Source organism: Poeciliopsis prolifica, unplaced genomic scaffold (assembly GCF_027474105.1).
Source record: "Poeciliopsis prolifica strain line A6 unplaced genomic scaffold, Auburn_PproV2 SCAFFOLD021, whole genome shotgun sequence".
NCBI lineage: Eukaryota > Metazoa > Chordata > Actinopteri > Cyprinodontiformes > Poeciliidae > Poeciliopsis > Poeciliopsis prolifica.
This window is the reverse complement of record NW_026562396.1, coordinates 2,032,554-2,047,873: the sequence shown is the minus strand read 5'-3', so window position 1 is coordinate 2,047,873 and position 15,320 is coordinate 2,032,554. Positions and strand designations below refer to the sequence as shown.

Here is a 15,320-nt window from a genome sequence, read left to right as displayed (position 1 = left end):
TTAAACAACCACTGTTTCTATTTCCAACTACATTTCGCAAACAATATGAAGTCTTGAGCACAACAAAGCCAATTTCCTGAGGCAAGTCTACAGAGCTGGTGGCAATTAGAAACCAATGTGTAATACCAAAAACAAGCTTTATTAGAAAATGGAATCATTTTCCTGCTATGTTTCAATTTCTATGGTTGAATATTTAAACAAGGTTTTCTTAGTCCAGTGTTACACTCCTATATCTGTTTTATTAAACAACCCACTGAGTAACACCTGAGCATGATGCTGCCTCCCCGATGTCTTGCAGTAGATATTCTTGTTTGACTTGTAGGCAAGAAGGAATTATAGCCCAATGTTCATGCCTGGCTTCATCAGATGATAAAATATTGTCCCCCATGGTTTTGTGAGATTTCAGCCAAGCAAGAATATTTTCTTTGGAACAAAATGTTTCTGTCTTCCAATCCATGTGGAAAATATGGGGAGTTGTTGATGCATGTACAAAAAAGAGAAAAAAAAGAGAAAAAGGAAACAAGAAACACCAACCAGAAATTTGTGCAGCTCCTTCACATTTGCTGAACACATTTCATGTCAGCTGTACATATATTGATGCTTTGCCCTTTCAAAATAAGACAAACACTACAATTTTAATATTTCTGCTATTTCTTTGTTAATTCTCAAACCTGGCAGAATTTTGATATAGGAAGAAAAAGCCTCACTCGGTTTTACTCTTCCCTGTCATCAGACTCCCCTTTCAACTCATTTAGACTAAGAGTTTTATTTCAGCCTTTCGTGAGCTCCGGAAAGGTCAGTTACCTTACCCTGCAAGCGAATAACTCCCTTTGATATTATTTTAATCTTATGAAAAGCACAAGTAAAGAAAGAAATCTTTGTAAAATGATTACAGTTTAGAAAATGTTTAAAAAATGTATTTTCATGAAAAGACGTTTGAAGTCATGCACAGTTTCTAAGTCAGAAACATGTGAATATAAATATTTTTTTATTACAAATGCTTGTTATCCTGTGCCTCTAAAGAGTAAAACCACTTTGAGTCAAATGTTAGGGTCCAATTTCTTTTTGTGTCAGAAATTTAGAATATATATATATATATTTAATTTAGAAAATATATATATTTTATATATTTTTTAAATATATCAGGTGTTCACATGAAAAAATTTATTTATGTGTTCACCTGTTTGTGCTCTTCACAGCTACACGCGGCGTGTTGTTGGAAATGGAGTCAGAGCTCAGAGTACCAACCCCGAAGTCAAAGTAAGAGGAGAAGACCCTGTAATAAACCAGATCATCGACAAATTAAAACACATCAACCAGGTGAGATTCTTTCATCCTGTGTGCATTTTATAGAGAACTACATGATTTTGCTCTCATTTTCTTCAAACCTATATTTACATGGTTCATTTGTCATACATATGGTAACTTTGCCCATTGAAAATCTGTTAATTCCCTTTGCTTCTTTGATAGTTTTTCATAAATTGAGAGCCCTCTTGTGTATAACACCTTTCACTCTTTACCTTTAATTCTCATCAAATGATTCTTTTTTACCCTCTTTTATATTCCTGGCAAGTACCAGCAAAGAGAAAATAGTCTCAAATACAGAATCATTTCTAAGGCAATGAATGAAAAAAATCAATCATTACACATTTAGAAAGCCATTTGGTCTGCTTTATGTGCCTTCGTATTTACAAAATTATTATTTTTTTGCTCTTGTCAAAATCAATGTGACTTTTTCTACCTGCCAGTCTGCCTTTATGTGCGTGTGTGCTGCCATAGCACCTCTCAGTGCTGTTTATCTCTCCGCATGATGAGATTAGAGCAGTTTACGGGAGCACTTTTCTTTCCTCTCGCCTCAATAACAGCTGCTCTGGCTGCATTTAGGCTGTCGAGCTGCAGCGGCAGCTTCAGATGTCTGTTGCTTCGGGTTCCCAAGTGGCGGGCTGAAGGCCAGGTCATCTCTCTTGACCTCATACTGGCACCCCCTCCTTCACTAATTCTCACCATCTGTGGGGTGTCAGAACACATAAATCTATATCATAACCATCAGAGAGCCTCTGTTCTGCCTGGCTGACATTCACTGTGCGTGCGGTGTCTTTTTTGCATCCTAACTGTATTTCCTCATGTGTCTTTTGGTTCTGTACATTTTTAGTTTCAGCAGGAAAGATTGTTTTGTAATCTTGAATACTCAGGGATGGCTTATCTGATTTGGAAATGGTTTATGTGATTTACTTTAAATACTATGGAACAGATTATGATTATGAGCTCTACCCAGATTGTATAATCACCTACAATCTGCTGAGACCAAGTATTTCAGCCAGTGTCATTTTAAATCCCATGTTGTTCTTTCCATTCCAAGTTGTTGGTTTGACATAGTTTATTGTATTCAATGCTATTTTACATTTTCAGAACATTTTAAATATGCCTCTCATTATATTTTGAGTTCTTCTGTTGCTCTCTCTTCTACTGTAACAAAAATAATTTGAAGACGAATCCCTGATGGAGCTCTTTTAAAATCCACATGCCAGCAGCTTAACCTGTAGATGAAAAGTTAACTACAGCTCTCTCCACATATTGGTTGTCTTGATGAAGATGAATAATAGATTCAAACGCAATCAATGTTTCATTGCAGTAGCCAACTTTCACTTCAGAAAATGTAGAAATGCTCAACCTGTATTTTGAATATATTTTTTTACTGAGTTGGGATATACCTCTTTGAAATAGATCTAATTATTACTTTTTTTTAATAAGTGATCTTGACAAGAGACTTTCAAACTTCATTAAGTAACATTCGGCTTCTTGTTTTGTTGAGCCATAGATATGTTGTGTCACAGAAACTTCTTTCTTCTAGTTACTCTGCAATACAGACAATACAAGAGAACATGCCACTTAAGAAAGGCAGATGTATGTTGCTTTTCAAGTCTTGGAATGACTACAATAAAATAAGTACCGTACTGTATCTATTCACCAACCAACAATAAAAAGACATTTTAAAAAACTTAAACTGTGACAACAGATAGAAGCTCTAAAAGTGCTTTCCACTTGGTACGTACACATCTTTAGCAAAACTATGCAGTGGTCTTTCTGAAAGAATTTGAGAAGAATATGTAGAATATTTTTACCAAGCCACACCTTGGCTTGGAATAAGTTATTTTTTTCATCAGCTAAATAAATTAGGTAAGTGAAAAAAATGTGGGACTAATTAAGCTTTCTCCTTCAAAAATACCAATAAATAAAATATTGTTGCCACTCAGTAAGTCCACACACAACAAGCACTAGATTCTAGGAATATACTTGTTGTATATTCCTGTTTATCTATTTATCTATTTTTTTTACAATGGTTATGTTCCTAACAAGTTTTATGTAAGCACCAAAGCAGACTGACAGTACTGTTACTTCTAACAAAAAATGTTTCCCCTTGTTATTCTATAATATTTTCCCTTAGACTGATGTGAGTTGCTGATTTGGGGCCTCATTAAACCAGTAATGTCTAAAAATAACAGAAAGGCACACCAGTGATGAAGCACTGCAATTTGACAGACTTAATGTCAGTTACCTTTTTTGATGAATACACTTGGATGCACACGGTTGAGCTATAATTGGGAATCAGTGAGCCAAATCCAGAGACACACGGCCAGTTGACCAGTCATAAAAATGGATTTGATGCGCCTAATTTAACTTTGTGTTTTGACCAAAGAGGCTGCACAGGTCAGACTTTCTGAGCTCCATGCAGCAACACAGGTGAGCAATTTGCCCCAAAAGGCACGCAGTGTTTCAAACCATGAAGCTGTTTTGGGGATGTTGTTGCATATTAGTGTGGTTTTTATGACTCTGTTCACTCAGACGGGGATTCATGAGTGAAATATGTGGGGAAGGTTCTGGAAAAAACCACTGGACCAGTATGCTTAATATGATGCTCAGAATATTGCTAGACTTTTTGCTTCACATTTTATTTGAGGTTCTTTGGATCTTCCCAAACATGTCCTCTACTCTGGTAGATAATATATAGTCACACATGCATGTGCAACTGAGCCCTTGCATATCAATAGTAGCAAGAGCCTGCTGTAGGTCCTGCATGGTATTTTAAACCCTTGAGAGACTCATAAGCTGCTGCAGCATTGGAAAACTCTTTTGATGTTCATTTTCTCTTCAACAGTCAGAAGGTCACCAAACTGAATGTCTGAGGTTTTAATCTGAGCAAACCTCCTTCAGAATCCACGGTAGTGATACGCCGCTGTGGGATGTGGAGCATTTGAGTGGGGAATTACATTGCTTGATGTCTTTTGTTTTTCTTCTTCATATAAAATACATAAAACTTAGTTTTGTTAACATAAATATAAAATATTCATATGTCCAAATAAGCTAAGGAAACATAGAAGCGGTGATAGGATTTTCTCACACTTTCCCATGACTGTTTGTCTAGACTTTAATGAGGGTAATATCTATATTTACAAAGCTTAAAAGTAATTTTCATTGACAGGAGTAAATTTCAAGCCAGGCCTTTTCAGCTTCCCAAGCTGCGTTTTCTTTTGATCATTTTAAATATGGTTTATTCACAAAAAATCTGGCAGATTAACCACAGACACATTTACAATTACATTCTACAGAGAAAGGTTTATTCTGTACAATGTATTTGCCCAGGTGTGTAGACTATGATATCACACTATAATCTTTAGTAAGCAGAGTTCTTAAGTTGAAGCAGATAATATTTTACTATTTGAGCTTCTAAATTGATGATCTAATGATTTAGATGATGATCTAAATGGGATCATCATCAGTTGTTTAGTTTTACTTCTCAGAGTTTGAAGTCAAATTTACTGAACAGTTATAAGGGAATCTTGGCTATCTAGTTGCTGAATGGTTGATTATTAGTTTTTTTTTTTTAATAAGCTCAGCTGGCTGAGCAGGTTTCTTATCTGTCATAAATTACTCTGCTTCCTACTTAAACAATGACATTTGTGTAATTATAACACTAAATTTGATTAATGCATAATTGTTTTAAGAAATATTTTTTAAAAATGTGACAGCTCAAAATAGGCAAAAATAAAATCATTGTGTTTGTTTTTTGGCAGATCACTAAGGTTAATTATAACATATTTTTTCCCTCAGACATGTCTGATCTGGGACGGTTTTTGCTTACCCCCATTATTGTTGTTGTTTTCCATGTCAGGGAAAAAAAAACAACAACCATGACGTGCATGGCAGTCTTAATGTCCCTTTTTCTATGTGGACAACCTTAACAAAGGTGTTGCAAGCCTATCAACCACAGTTAGAAATAGAAATGTCCCTCTGGCATACTAATACAGAGCCCTCATTAGTCCCTGGAAATACAAATAGCACAAATGTAAAATGTCAGGGAGTTAGAGTGTTTCTGTTAATTAAAAGAATCTGTGTTGTATGATTGTTGTAATCTTTTAGCCCTTACATGTGTGGTATATGAAGTAATTAAGATTCTACAGGAGATTTCCAAACATCACATTGCTGCTTTCATTGGATTGTAAATGTGACTGGCCACGACTGCTACAGGAACAAGTTTCTACCCCTTGGGGTTTTTGAGTTGTTTGCCGATTTTGAAAGTGTAGATTTGAAGCTTTATAATGATGTCAAACACATAGAAATGAGAAAGTGAAGAAGCTTTGGGACTCTAAACAAGATGAAGGAGAAAAAAGCCCTCAATTTTTTAAAAGAGTTATTCCTGAATCTGATCAGTTACCTGGACTTATTGACAATTCGGCAAGAAAATAGCAGAAGATAAAAGACACAACATGTTATGCAAGAAAATATTTTTTACCCCAAAGAAAATATGATGTAAACAATTATTTAATTTTATTTTCACCAGCCACAAGATGCAGTTCATCAGCATGACACACATCACTGCTCATTCCTCTGGCCACAACTTTTAATATCCTAAAAGGAATAAAAGTTCTGAGGGTCACTCCATGAGAATGAAAAACACTATTCCTGCAGACATGAATATGTCCAATCATACAAGCAGTTTTAGTATTGTTTTTTTTTTTTCAGCAGTATTTCTCTGCTGGATGTCGTCCTCTCCGAAGTATCACATTTCTAACAGCACATTACCAACCTGGGTTCAGGGTGCTATGATGGCAATATTAGTTAGCCAGGTATTTTCTTCACATTTGCATCTTATTGGCTGAATTTATTCTGTAAGCAAGATGAATTCAAAGACAAAGTTTACCATTTTAAAACCTCTGAGACTGCTATGTAGTTGTTTCCTCATGATCTGAACTAATGTATCACTATTTTCTGAGTTAGAGGTGTTTTTTAAAATCTATTTATTTAATTTCTGTGCTAGTGTCTTGCTCCTGGTTTTCTCCTGAATGTTACAAGTATGTATTATAACTCACTTTAGCAGAGTTCAGGGCTGATCGACCCAAAATACAATAGAGAGGAAAAATAAGAGAGTATACAGAAACATAGAACCCAAACCCCACTTATTTCTGGAATCGTTTAAGTGAGGGCTTTTCAAATATACTTTCATTTAATGCACAAAAGTGTTTTTATACTCATAGCTGAATCGTTTACTGTGAATTTCTTAAAAAAAAAATATATATATATATAAAGATATATATTTCTTTTGAGAAAATTGCATATCTATGAGCCACTAAACCACAATTGAAAATATTCGCAGTTCTTCTCGTTTCAACATTTTGCTGTGAACTATCCAATTTATGGTTCCTATCTTGAATGTAATCACACAACAGAAATTTCTCAGTTGTGTGATTTTGTAGTTAAAGCCAACTCGTGTTGAAACAACATTTGCCCTCCTGCACAAGTACTTTTTGCCAGGACTTCATTGCGTGTGCCAGGAGTGCCTCCAGCACAAGCAGACAAAGAAGACAAAAAAACGACTGCAGGGAAAACAGTGACCCATGTCTTCTCTTGCATGTAGTCACGACGCAGACCTCACAGATCAATGCTCCACAAGCCTTTCTCTGCCTAAGGGAATTTCGAGATAATGTTTGGATTTCATTTCAACAAATTCAAGTTGCAAGCAAAATAAACAATTGCAGAGACATGTACTTACTGAAGTCTAATTGATCTGTACTGCTGGGTCAAATTGATTCTCAAAGGGAAGAGTTTTTGCCAAGCTATAGGTGTAAGCCTCATATTGACTAATAATGTTCTGACTTGCAGTGTAATTCATTACTGGGCATGTTTTCTTCATGTTGCTGATGCAAATAGGAAACACACAGTATAAACAAACAGAAAAGGATGTGCTCTGATACTACAAAATTTTTTTTTGAAACAAGAAAAGCAGAAGAATTTTCAGTGAGGTCAAACTAAAACTGAATACCCTTTGTTTTTAACTGTGGATGCAGCTTTTCTCCACTCATTTTGCCTACGCAGCTTCTGAATACCTGCTATTTCGTAGGGGAACTACCGTGACTTGCAAATTCCACTCACAACCCTCTTCCTATTTTGAAATATTGCCACGACAAACTTTAATGTGTTTCAAAAACAGAAGGAAAATGAGCCAAGGTTTTCAAAAATCTTTCACAAACATAAATCTGAAAAGTGTGGTAGGGAGGACATCCCTGTGTACCTAAATAAACAGGCCTTTTGTTTTGGAGAAGCTTTATCTGGAGAATCTATTCATGGGTGAACCATTAGTTTGCAACCCACAAATCAGGCCTTTATGGAAGTGGGCAAGAAGAAAGCCATTATTAAAAGAAAGTTAAATACACAGCAGTCCTGAAAGGAAACCTTCCACACACCACAAAAAACCAAAGGTTGTGGAACTGGTTCATCTTAAAGTGAGACAACAACTTGGTATATACAATCAAAACAATGGAATTGTTTGGACCAAAGCACATGCATATTCTTGATTGAATAGCTAAGATGTTTTCCAAAAAATACTTAGTTATTTTCATGATATGCAAGGCTGGTGAAGACTTGCTTGCAAAGTCTTGACTCTAGGGAGTAAAATACCATAATTCAAGAGGTATTAATAATATTCCATGCCTTATATATGTCACATTGATTGGTCCTTAACAAGACATTAATAAGTAAAAAGATCATTAATAATGATCATTAATAGAAATTAGAATAATTTCTATTTCCTTTACTTAAAAGTAGAGGCTGTGGGCTGCTAGCAGATAGTAGAGTGAGGACTCTAATATCTTGTTTTATAAACCTTTATGAACTTGTTACAAAGTAAGCACTGTCTCCAGCTATTGTAGAAACAACTTTGAATAGAAATGTGTTCACCTACATAAACTAAAATTATTTCTGACACCATACCAAATCATTCAGCAGCAATATTATATTCAATTCCCCACTGTTGAATCTATTTCAGAAGTTCAATTTAACAGAGATACAAAACATTTTTGACCAAACAGCATATCCATGACCTTAGGGTTATGATGCTTTTATCTGATTAAACTAAGAGCATTTGAATTAATCAAAATCACTTCTTGTCTCTCAAATGTGAGAATCTACAGTTCTAAGTGACAAAGATAATTATGATGTCTTTTTAACGTCATATTTAAATTCAAATCTTGTCCAATATAATCAACTAATTCTAACACTTGCTATAAAGCAGGTTTATTTGAACATTTAATAAACTTGTGGTATTCTGAGAATGGGCTCATTCCTTATTTCTTAAAGAGCAATACTGGCCATACATAACAATTTTATCTATGAATGAACTTTTAAGCTTACATCAGCTTGCTTTTGTTTGAGTTCCTTATTAGATAAATATAATTATTTTTTAATTTGTTGTGAGAACTTACTGAGCAGCAGTGCCATTTATTATTCTGTTTTAATAATAGCAGATCATTAGAGGCTCTTGGAAGAAGAACTATCATTTATTGCAGTATGACAATGAAACTGGAGAACAGAGTGTAAGTAATTACTTAAAAGGGCTTATTAAATGTCTGGTTTCACCTGCAAGTTTGTAAAAAGGCTGGAAATTGCTTGTGTTTTAATACTGATGGTGGAGGATAAAACTCTGCAAATAATGTAATGCTTATGAGTTGCAACCCTTTTGTATACACATCAGGCACAAGTCAAGAGGCAGCTTGTGTTCACAGTGCTTGAGTCTAGTTTGCATGATCATCTCACTGGGATTTCATTTGCAAATAGCTCTGACTGGCATCTCTCTCTAACCACTGAAGTGCAGAACAAGTGTGAGCCTGCATGTCTGACCTGGATTGTTTTTCAGCATCTTCCCCAAACTTTTCCTCAGTTTTTTTTCAGGAGGTATTGCTATATTGTAATACACAACATAGTGCCTTCTGAACTTTTAATCATCTAATTAATAAGTAATTTGAACACTGAAGATATATAGTAACACTTGAAGTCAGTGCAAAGTCCTTGTGAAGATAGAAATACATACTGTCTGTACGTGCTTGCGTGTGTGTGTGTGTGTGTGTGTGTGCACACGTGCATATGTGTCTGTACACATATGCACATAAACACATAGTTGAGGTTTATGACCTGCAAAAACATCAATTACATAAACCAGTGCACACACTGATTCCATTGTACACATGAGCGACTACATGCACATCTTACGCATTACACTGTATCAAGTTTCTATAATGTTGGTGCAACTTATTAATATCAAGAAAAATCTCTGAAATTACTTGCTCAAATCTGCTTGAATGGCTAAAAAGGAACTGGAGAAAATACAGAGAAATACAGGTGAAGGCACAAGGTGATATTTTGCTCATGACGAAACTGTTTTGCCATTATTTATGAGGATAAGAATGATGCTTCTATGCAAATGTTGATGTTTCAGGATTCATTTCTGCCTATCAGTAATGCTCTTTATGATTTCTATTTATTCGCCCCTGACCTTGACGAGGTGCAGAACCTGCTCCCACCCAGTTTCGCCTGGACCAAATGGAAATGCATCATTACTATTCCTCAGCCGAGGCTGCAGGAGAAACACAAAACAGCAATGCGGCTATTGACAAATCAATCATGCAATCCGAGTGAACAAACTGTGGATTTCATCATCTTCCTGATCAGCAGCTCTTTCGTATGAATTATTTGTTGGCTCCTCTCCTTTTTGCCTGTCCTCGCCTCTTGATGTGGTAAAACCCATCAAGAATCTATAAGTAGGCCCGGTTCCTGTGTCTCTCAATCAAAATCAGGGGCAAGCAGCTCCTCACCCAGTCTACGGGCTGAATTATTTACCACTCATTGATGTGGTGGTTGACCAGCAGTTTTGCTTGTGAATTATTCATATCCCCTCTCCTCTTAGTCCAAAGGATTAACACTCAAAATGTATTCACAGTTTATGTGTTTTGCTACTAAATTTGCATACTACAACGCAGCATTTGAATGCTATAAAAACCCAGTCAGAGAGCAAAGACAATCCTATTAATAAGCATGTTCCAGGTCTGACGACGTATCGGGTTATAAGCAGCTGAATGCAACGCGCAAATACAGTTTGTTTGGTTAATTCCCATAGTGCAGAATGTCATGTCTCTGAGAGGCATTCTTATGGGAAACAAATCCCTAAACATGTGGCACCAGGACGGCATTAAAGTCCCATGGGACACTGCATCGAAAACAGCAGTGTGCTGCATAATGATTGGTTTGTTTGTCTAACCCATGCTCATTGTGACATCCATTACACCATGAGATAAGGACAGTGAATAAAAACATTCGGGGACAAATCCAGCTAAGCTGCACACCTGTAGATAACTTTATCTGAAGTGCTTGCATGTGCTTACAGTCTGGGCTGCTGCAGCAGCAACAGCATAATCCTCTGTGTTCAATTTGCTAAAATTTGAGGCATTCCAACTCCGTCCTTTCAGCAAAAATGGAAATATTGCCATTCTGCCTGTCTGTGGAAATGCAATGCAAATAGAAGTAATGAGGAAAAACTAAATCTCTTTCTCAATAGGTTGTACTGATATGTCTTATTAATAATTGAGTTAATGGATATTGGTTAAAAAAGATATTTGAATAAGTCAAACGTAGAATATTTCTGTGTTCAAACTGGTAATGGAACTGGTATTACTAAACGTTCGAATAAAATCATACTGTTTTCTTGAATCAAGTGTTAAATATCTGATTTCCTTGGTTTGAAATGTCTTTTCTTACCATTCATTATCTCCAAACTGGTTAACTAAACACTGATGCAGAAACAAAAGTGGTTCAACAAAAGAACATCATTATCCTCAGAAGTACACAGTCTTCCTTTCTCGACTTCGGAGCTAATGCAGCTGTCTGTCAGGCCGCTCGGTCTTTAAGATTCAGCACAGCGGCCCGAACTTGTGGTTCTCCAAACGCAAATGTGACTCAAGTGAAAGAACCTTCTGACTGCCTTCTTTCTTAACCGATTATGTTACCACTCTGGGAATGCCCTCATCTCTCTTTTGCACCTGCAATGCCTCGGCTCAGAGAAGTTTGGCTTCAGGCGTTACTGTGGCAGAATTCAGCCGCTGGAATTGATCCAACTCAGAACCACCATGACCCTCTGACATACGATTTGCTTCAGGGGATTGTGGAAGGAGCAGACCTCCATTCTTAAAATTAAGAACTCTTTGTAGCCTTGTTCCCTTTTCTTAGTCTTTTGCCACAAGACTGAGCAAATTAACCTTAATTACCCCTTTCCTAACTTATTTGTCTTTTCTACAGTTACTTCTTTAGAAAAGTGTAAAAGGGTTTTATTTTTATTTTTACATCTTGATCTCAGCACTCTTAAGTAAATAATACATGAGGTGATTTCCTACTTGCTGCATGAAGCTTGATTAAATAATTTTTGAATAATTGACAGATTAGGAAATGGAAGAGAAGGTGCACTGTATTTATTTAGAAACAATTTAGTGATATACGGCGTGACCCATGTTTTTCTCAGTAAATATATATTTTGATAGGGGTTAATAATATGAAATTTACACCAGATGTCAATAACAGCCCAAGTACTTACAAAACTACACACAAATAAATCAGTGCAAATCAGTGCACCACATAAATTATATGTAATTACACAAGAAATAAGTATGGGAGCTGGTTCCACATAAAAGAAGCGTGATAAATAAAAGATTTACCTCCAATTTTACTTTTCAAACCTTTAGGAACACCAATACACCTGCAATCTGGGAACAAAGTGTCAATGGAACAATCAGATGACATATAAGGGCTTTATATGTTGGAATGATAATTTTAAATGCTCTTCTGGATTTTAGAGAAGGTAAATTTAGGGAACTATGATCTTTTTTTAAAATTTTCATCAGAACTCTTGTTACAGTGTTTTGGATGAGCTGAAATCTTTTTAACTACATTTGTGGAATGATGGTAAGACTTTGCAATATTCTCGCCTTGAATTAAAAAGAAGCGTTCATATGACAGTGGCATTGCACATTTGTTAAAGATGGAAATCCAGGTGCTACATTCTCATCCCATTCTAATTTCTGTTCTCACTGAACTTCTGCTTTCTTCCAGTTGATGCACTTGGTGTGGATAACTATACTGTCAATGCATGTTCTATGAAGAGGAAAATGGAAAATGACAGTCGGTATCTTGCGAGCCAACACGTATCCTGACACTTTTTTTGCTCTGACTGGCAAATATGATTATTGTAAGAGCTCTTCTCCTCCCACAAGTCTAAGGACACTAGATCAGGTTCAAAGAGAATACTAAAAGAAGTAAAAATGCTGTCAAAAGTTTTATCCAACCTCCTCCTGGATCTCTAAGAATGAGTCGTTTTTGGCAGATGAATCTGTTCCCTTCCATAAAAGATAGAAGACAAATATGGGCTTTCAGTTGTCACTGATCATCTGAAACCTTTTCTTATTTTCTGTGTTTGTGGAACCAGATGTGATAGATGTCAGTGGAACAACATGCATCTGCAGAATGAGTAGTGATGATCCCCTTGCATTTACAGAGGCGCAGTCACATTGTTACATTGCTGTAAATGCACTGCAGAGTGTGATGCTGCAAATTGGAGCTGTCAGCTGAGTGAAAATGCAAAGCATTAGACGGCAGCATGATCATGTTCTCTGTTTTTTGCCACAGGATTTTGATTTAGTTTTTTTTAAATGACTAAAGCAATTAAGCCAAGCATATTGCTATATTTCTCCTTTCTCCCATTGGCTAGCTCCGGTGATGGATGCCAATATCTGTGCCAATAAAATTTTTGAACTGTGGTGCTCTCAACTGTGAACAAAGAAGAACACAGGCTGTATCATTAAATGGTACTTCAAAAAGAACACAACAAACAACAACAAACCAAATGTTTACTTTTAGGCACAAATTGAATGTTTTCATTTGTGTGTAAGTGTGCACATGTTTCCATATTTGTTCGTAATACTCATTATTTTAGCTACCTGTGGGGGAAAGTTGCCTTTGACTTGGGTGTTGCATGATTTAATGCTCCAGTAGCATTTTCCAGATGGCAGAAGAGAGACGAAAATATGTGTGTGTGTGTGTGTGTGTGTGTGTGTGTGGGTGTGTGTGTGGGTGTGTGTGTGTGTGTGTGTGTGTGTGTGTGTGCGTGTGTGTGTGTGTGTGTGTGTGTGGGCTGGATGACTGGTGTCCTTGATTATGCTCTGGGATTTCCCTCTGCAGCCGGTAATGAAGATATCACACAGTCACAGCAGGTCTGTGCCAGTAAATCTTTGACAGGGACAGTTTCCAGGTCTAGTCCTGTACAGTACAGTGAAAAGTACTAATTCATGTACAGTGATGCAGACTGTGAGCATCCACATTTTATGGTGCGGTGATAATATTTGAGCCAAGCCTCAGTTCTCATACCAAAGCTTTTGAGACACGCCACAAACTGCAGTCCTTTGTATGATTTTCAGAGCTGGTGATGGAAGTATCTGGTATTGAAAGTATGTGATGTAAATAGAAAAAAAAAAAAATCTGATTTATTCTGGACTGGAGTTTTCAGGGAAAGTTGTTAAATGAAGTTTAACTTCGGATTGGCTCAGTTAACCAATCAGCATTTATAAAGCAATAATAAGACTTTTCCCCTCCTAAGTATGTAAAGTTAATGGCTTCATCAGTCCGTTAAAGCAAGGTCAATTAGGTATTTGCCACTTTACCTCATTATTTCACATGCTTCATCTAGATGAAGAGAACCAGTGAATATGAGCATTTACTGCACTGTCAGTAACAGTCAGCATTTCAGATGTTGTCTAAACTACATTTTGTTTTACAGGATGTGCCATACATTTGTAAGAATTGATCTAAGGGAGCCACAGATTATGTGGTTATGATAAAACACTTTTATTTCATGCTCCATGAACATTCAAGGTTGTATTCCTCAGGGTTTAGTAGCAAAAGTGGGACAGTTTTGTAATTAACCACAGGGAAATAAAAAATATATACATTTTGCAGCCTCAGAAATGATCACTTTCTTGTGAAATCATAAGCTCATTATATTAAGCAATGACCTTCTGATTATTTAACAGAAATAATTAGAAGCTCATATTTTATTTTATAAGAATTTTAATGTTAAAAAAATATGCATTTTTTTGCATATTTTATAACATTAAAACAACAAATGCAAGGTGATAGACTAATGCATGGCAAAGTGGAAGAAATGTGATAGATATTTTTGAAAATTATTTTCAAAGAAAAGTCTGAAAAGCTTTCACATTTATCCCACTGAAAGCTTTTTCATCAGAGTAAAAAGCTTTTTTCAAACCTAAATGCAGGTTTATTTGGAGCCTGGTCAATTATTAGGTATTAATGCAGCAATTTCTGTTTTCACAACAGTATCCTCTTCCCAGGATAACTGCTTAAAGAACTTATGTTTTGAGCAGCTTGTCATAAAATATATAGAAATATAACATAGTAAAAATTCCTGTGTTGTATTGCCTTGTTAAATAGTCCACAGCATTCAACATTCAATCATTTTCAAAAAGACTCTAAATTGGCAGAGCATTATGCACTTGTCTAACTAAATACAATGCTGAAAGGCAGCAAATACATTTATTAATTGCAATTGTTTTTTATTGGTTGATTTTATTATTTTGTGATTTTATGAGGAGAAAATAAATCAATGTGTAAAAAAGTGACAGTAGATAAAAATAAATGCAGTTGAAAATGATAAACAAATATTGATAATGATAAATAAATAATAATTAATGTTACGGTATAATCAAATAAGTTAGAGAAATTCCTATTTGTTTTATATTTGGATGTAATATTTGGTACATCAGGCCATTTATTTTTTTCTGTCAAGGAGTTTTTTATCTAGTAAAATAAAGGTTATTATTCTTAAAGTCCAGACTTAAATCCAACTCAGAATATTCATAAAGACTTTACAATTGCTGATCACTGAAGTTCTTACTAAGCTTGTGCTACATTTCAAAGTGAATGGACACAAT

At 35.7% G+C, this 15,320-nt stretch overlaps 1 protein-coding gene across 1 annotated transcript in view; it reads left to right on the top strand.

Annotated features, from left to right (window-relative positions):
- Positions 1 to 15,320, top strand: part of gpc5a (glypican 5a) — a 116,095-nt gene that overhangs the window by 57,391 nt on the left and 43,384 nt on the right. The window contains exon 7 of the mRNA XM_055045254.1: positions 1,200 to 1,320. Coding sequence (XP_054901229.1) covers positions 1,200 to 1,320 — 121 coding nt within the window. The remainder of the gene's footprint in view (positions 1 to 1,199; positions 1,321 to 15,320) is intronic.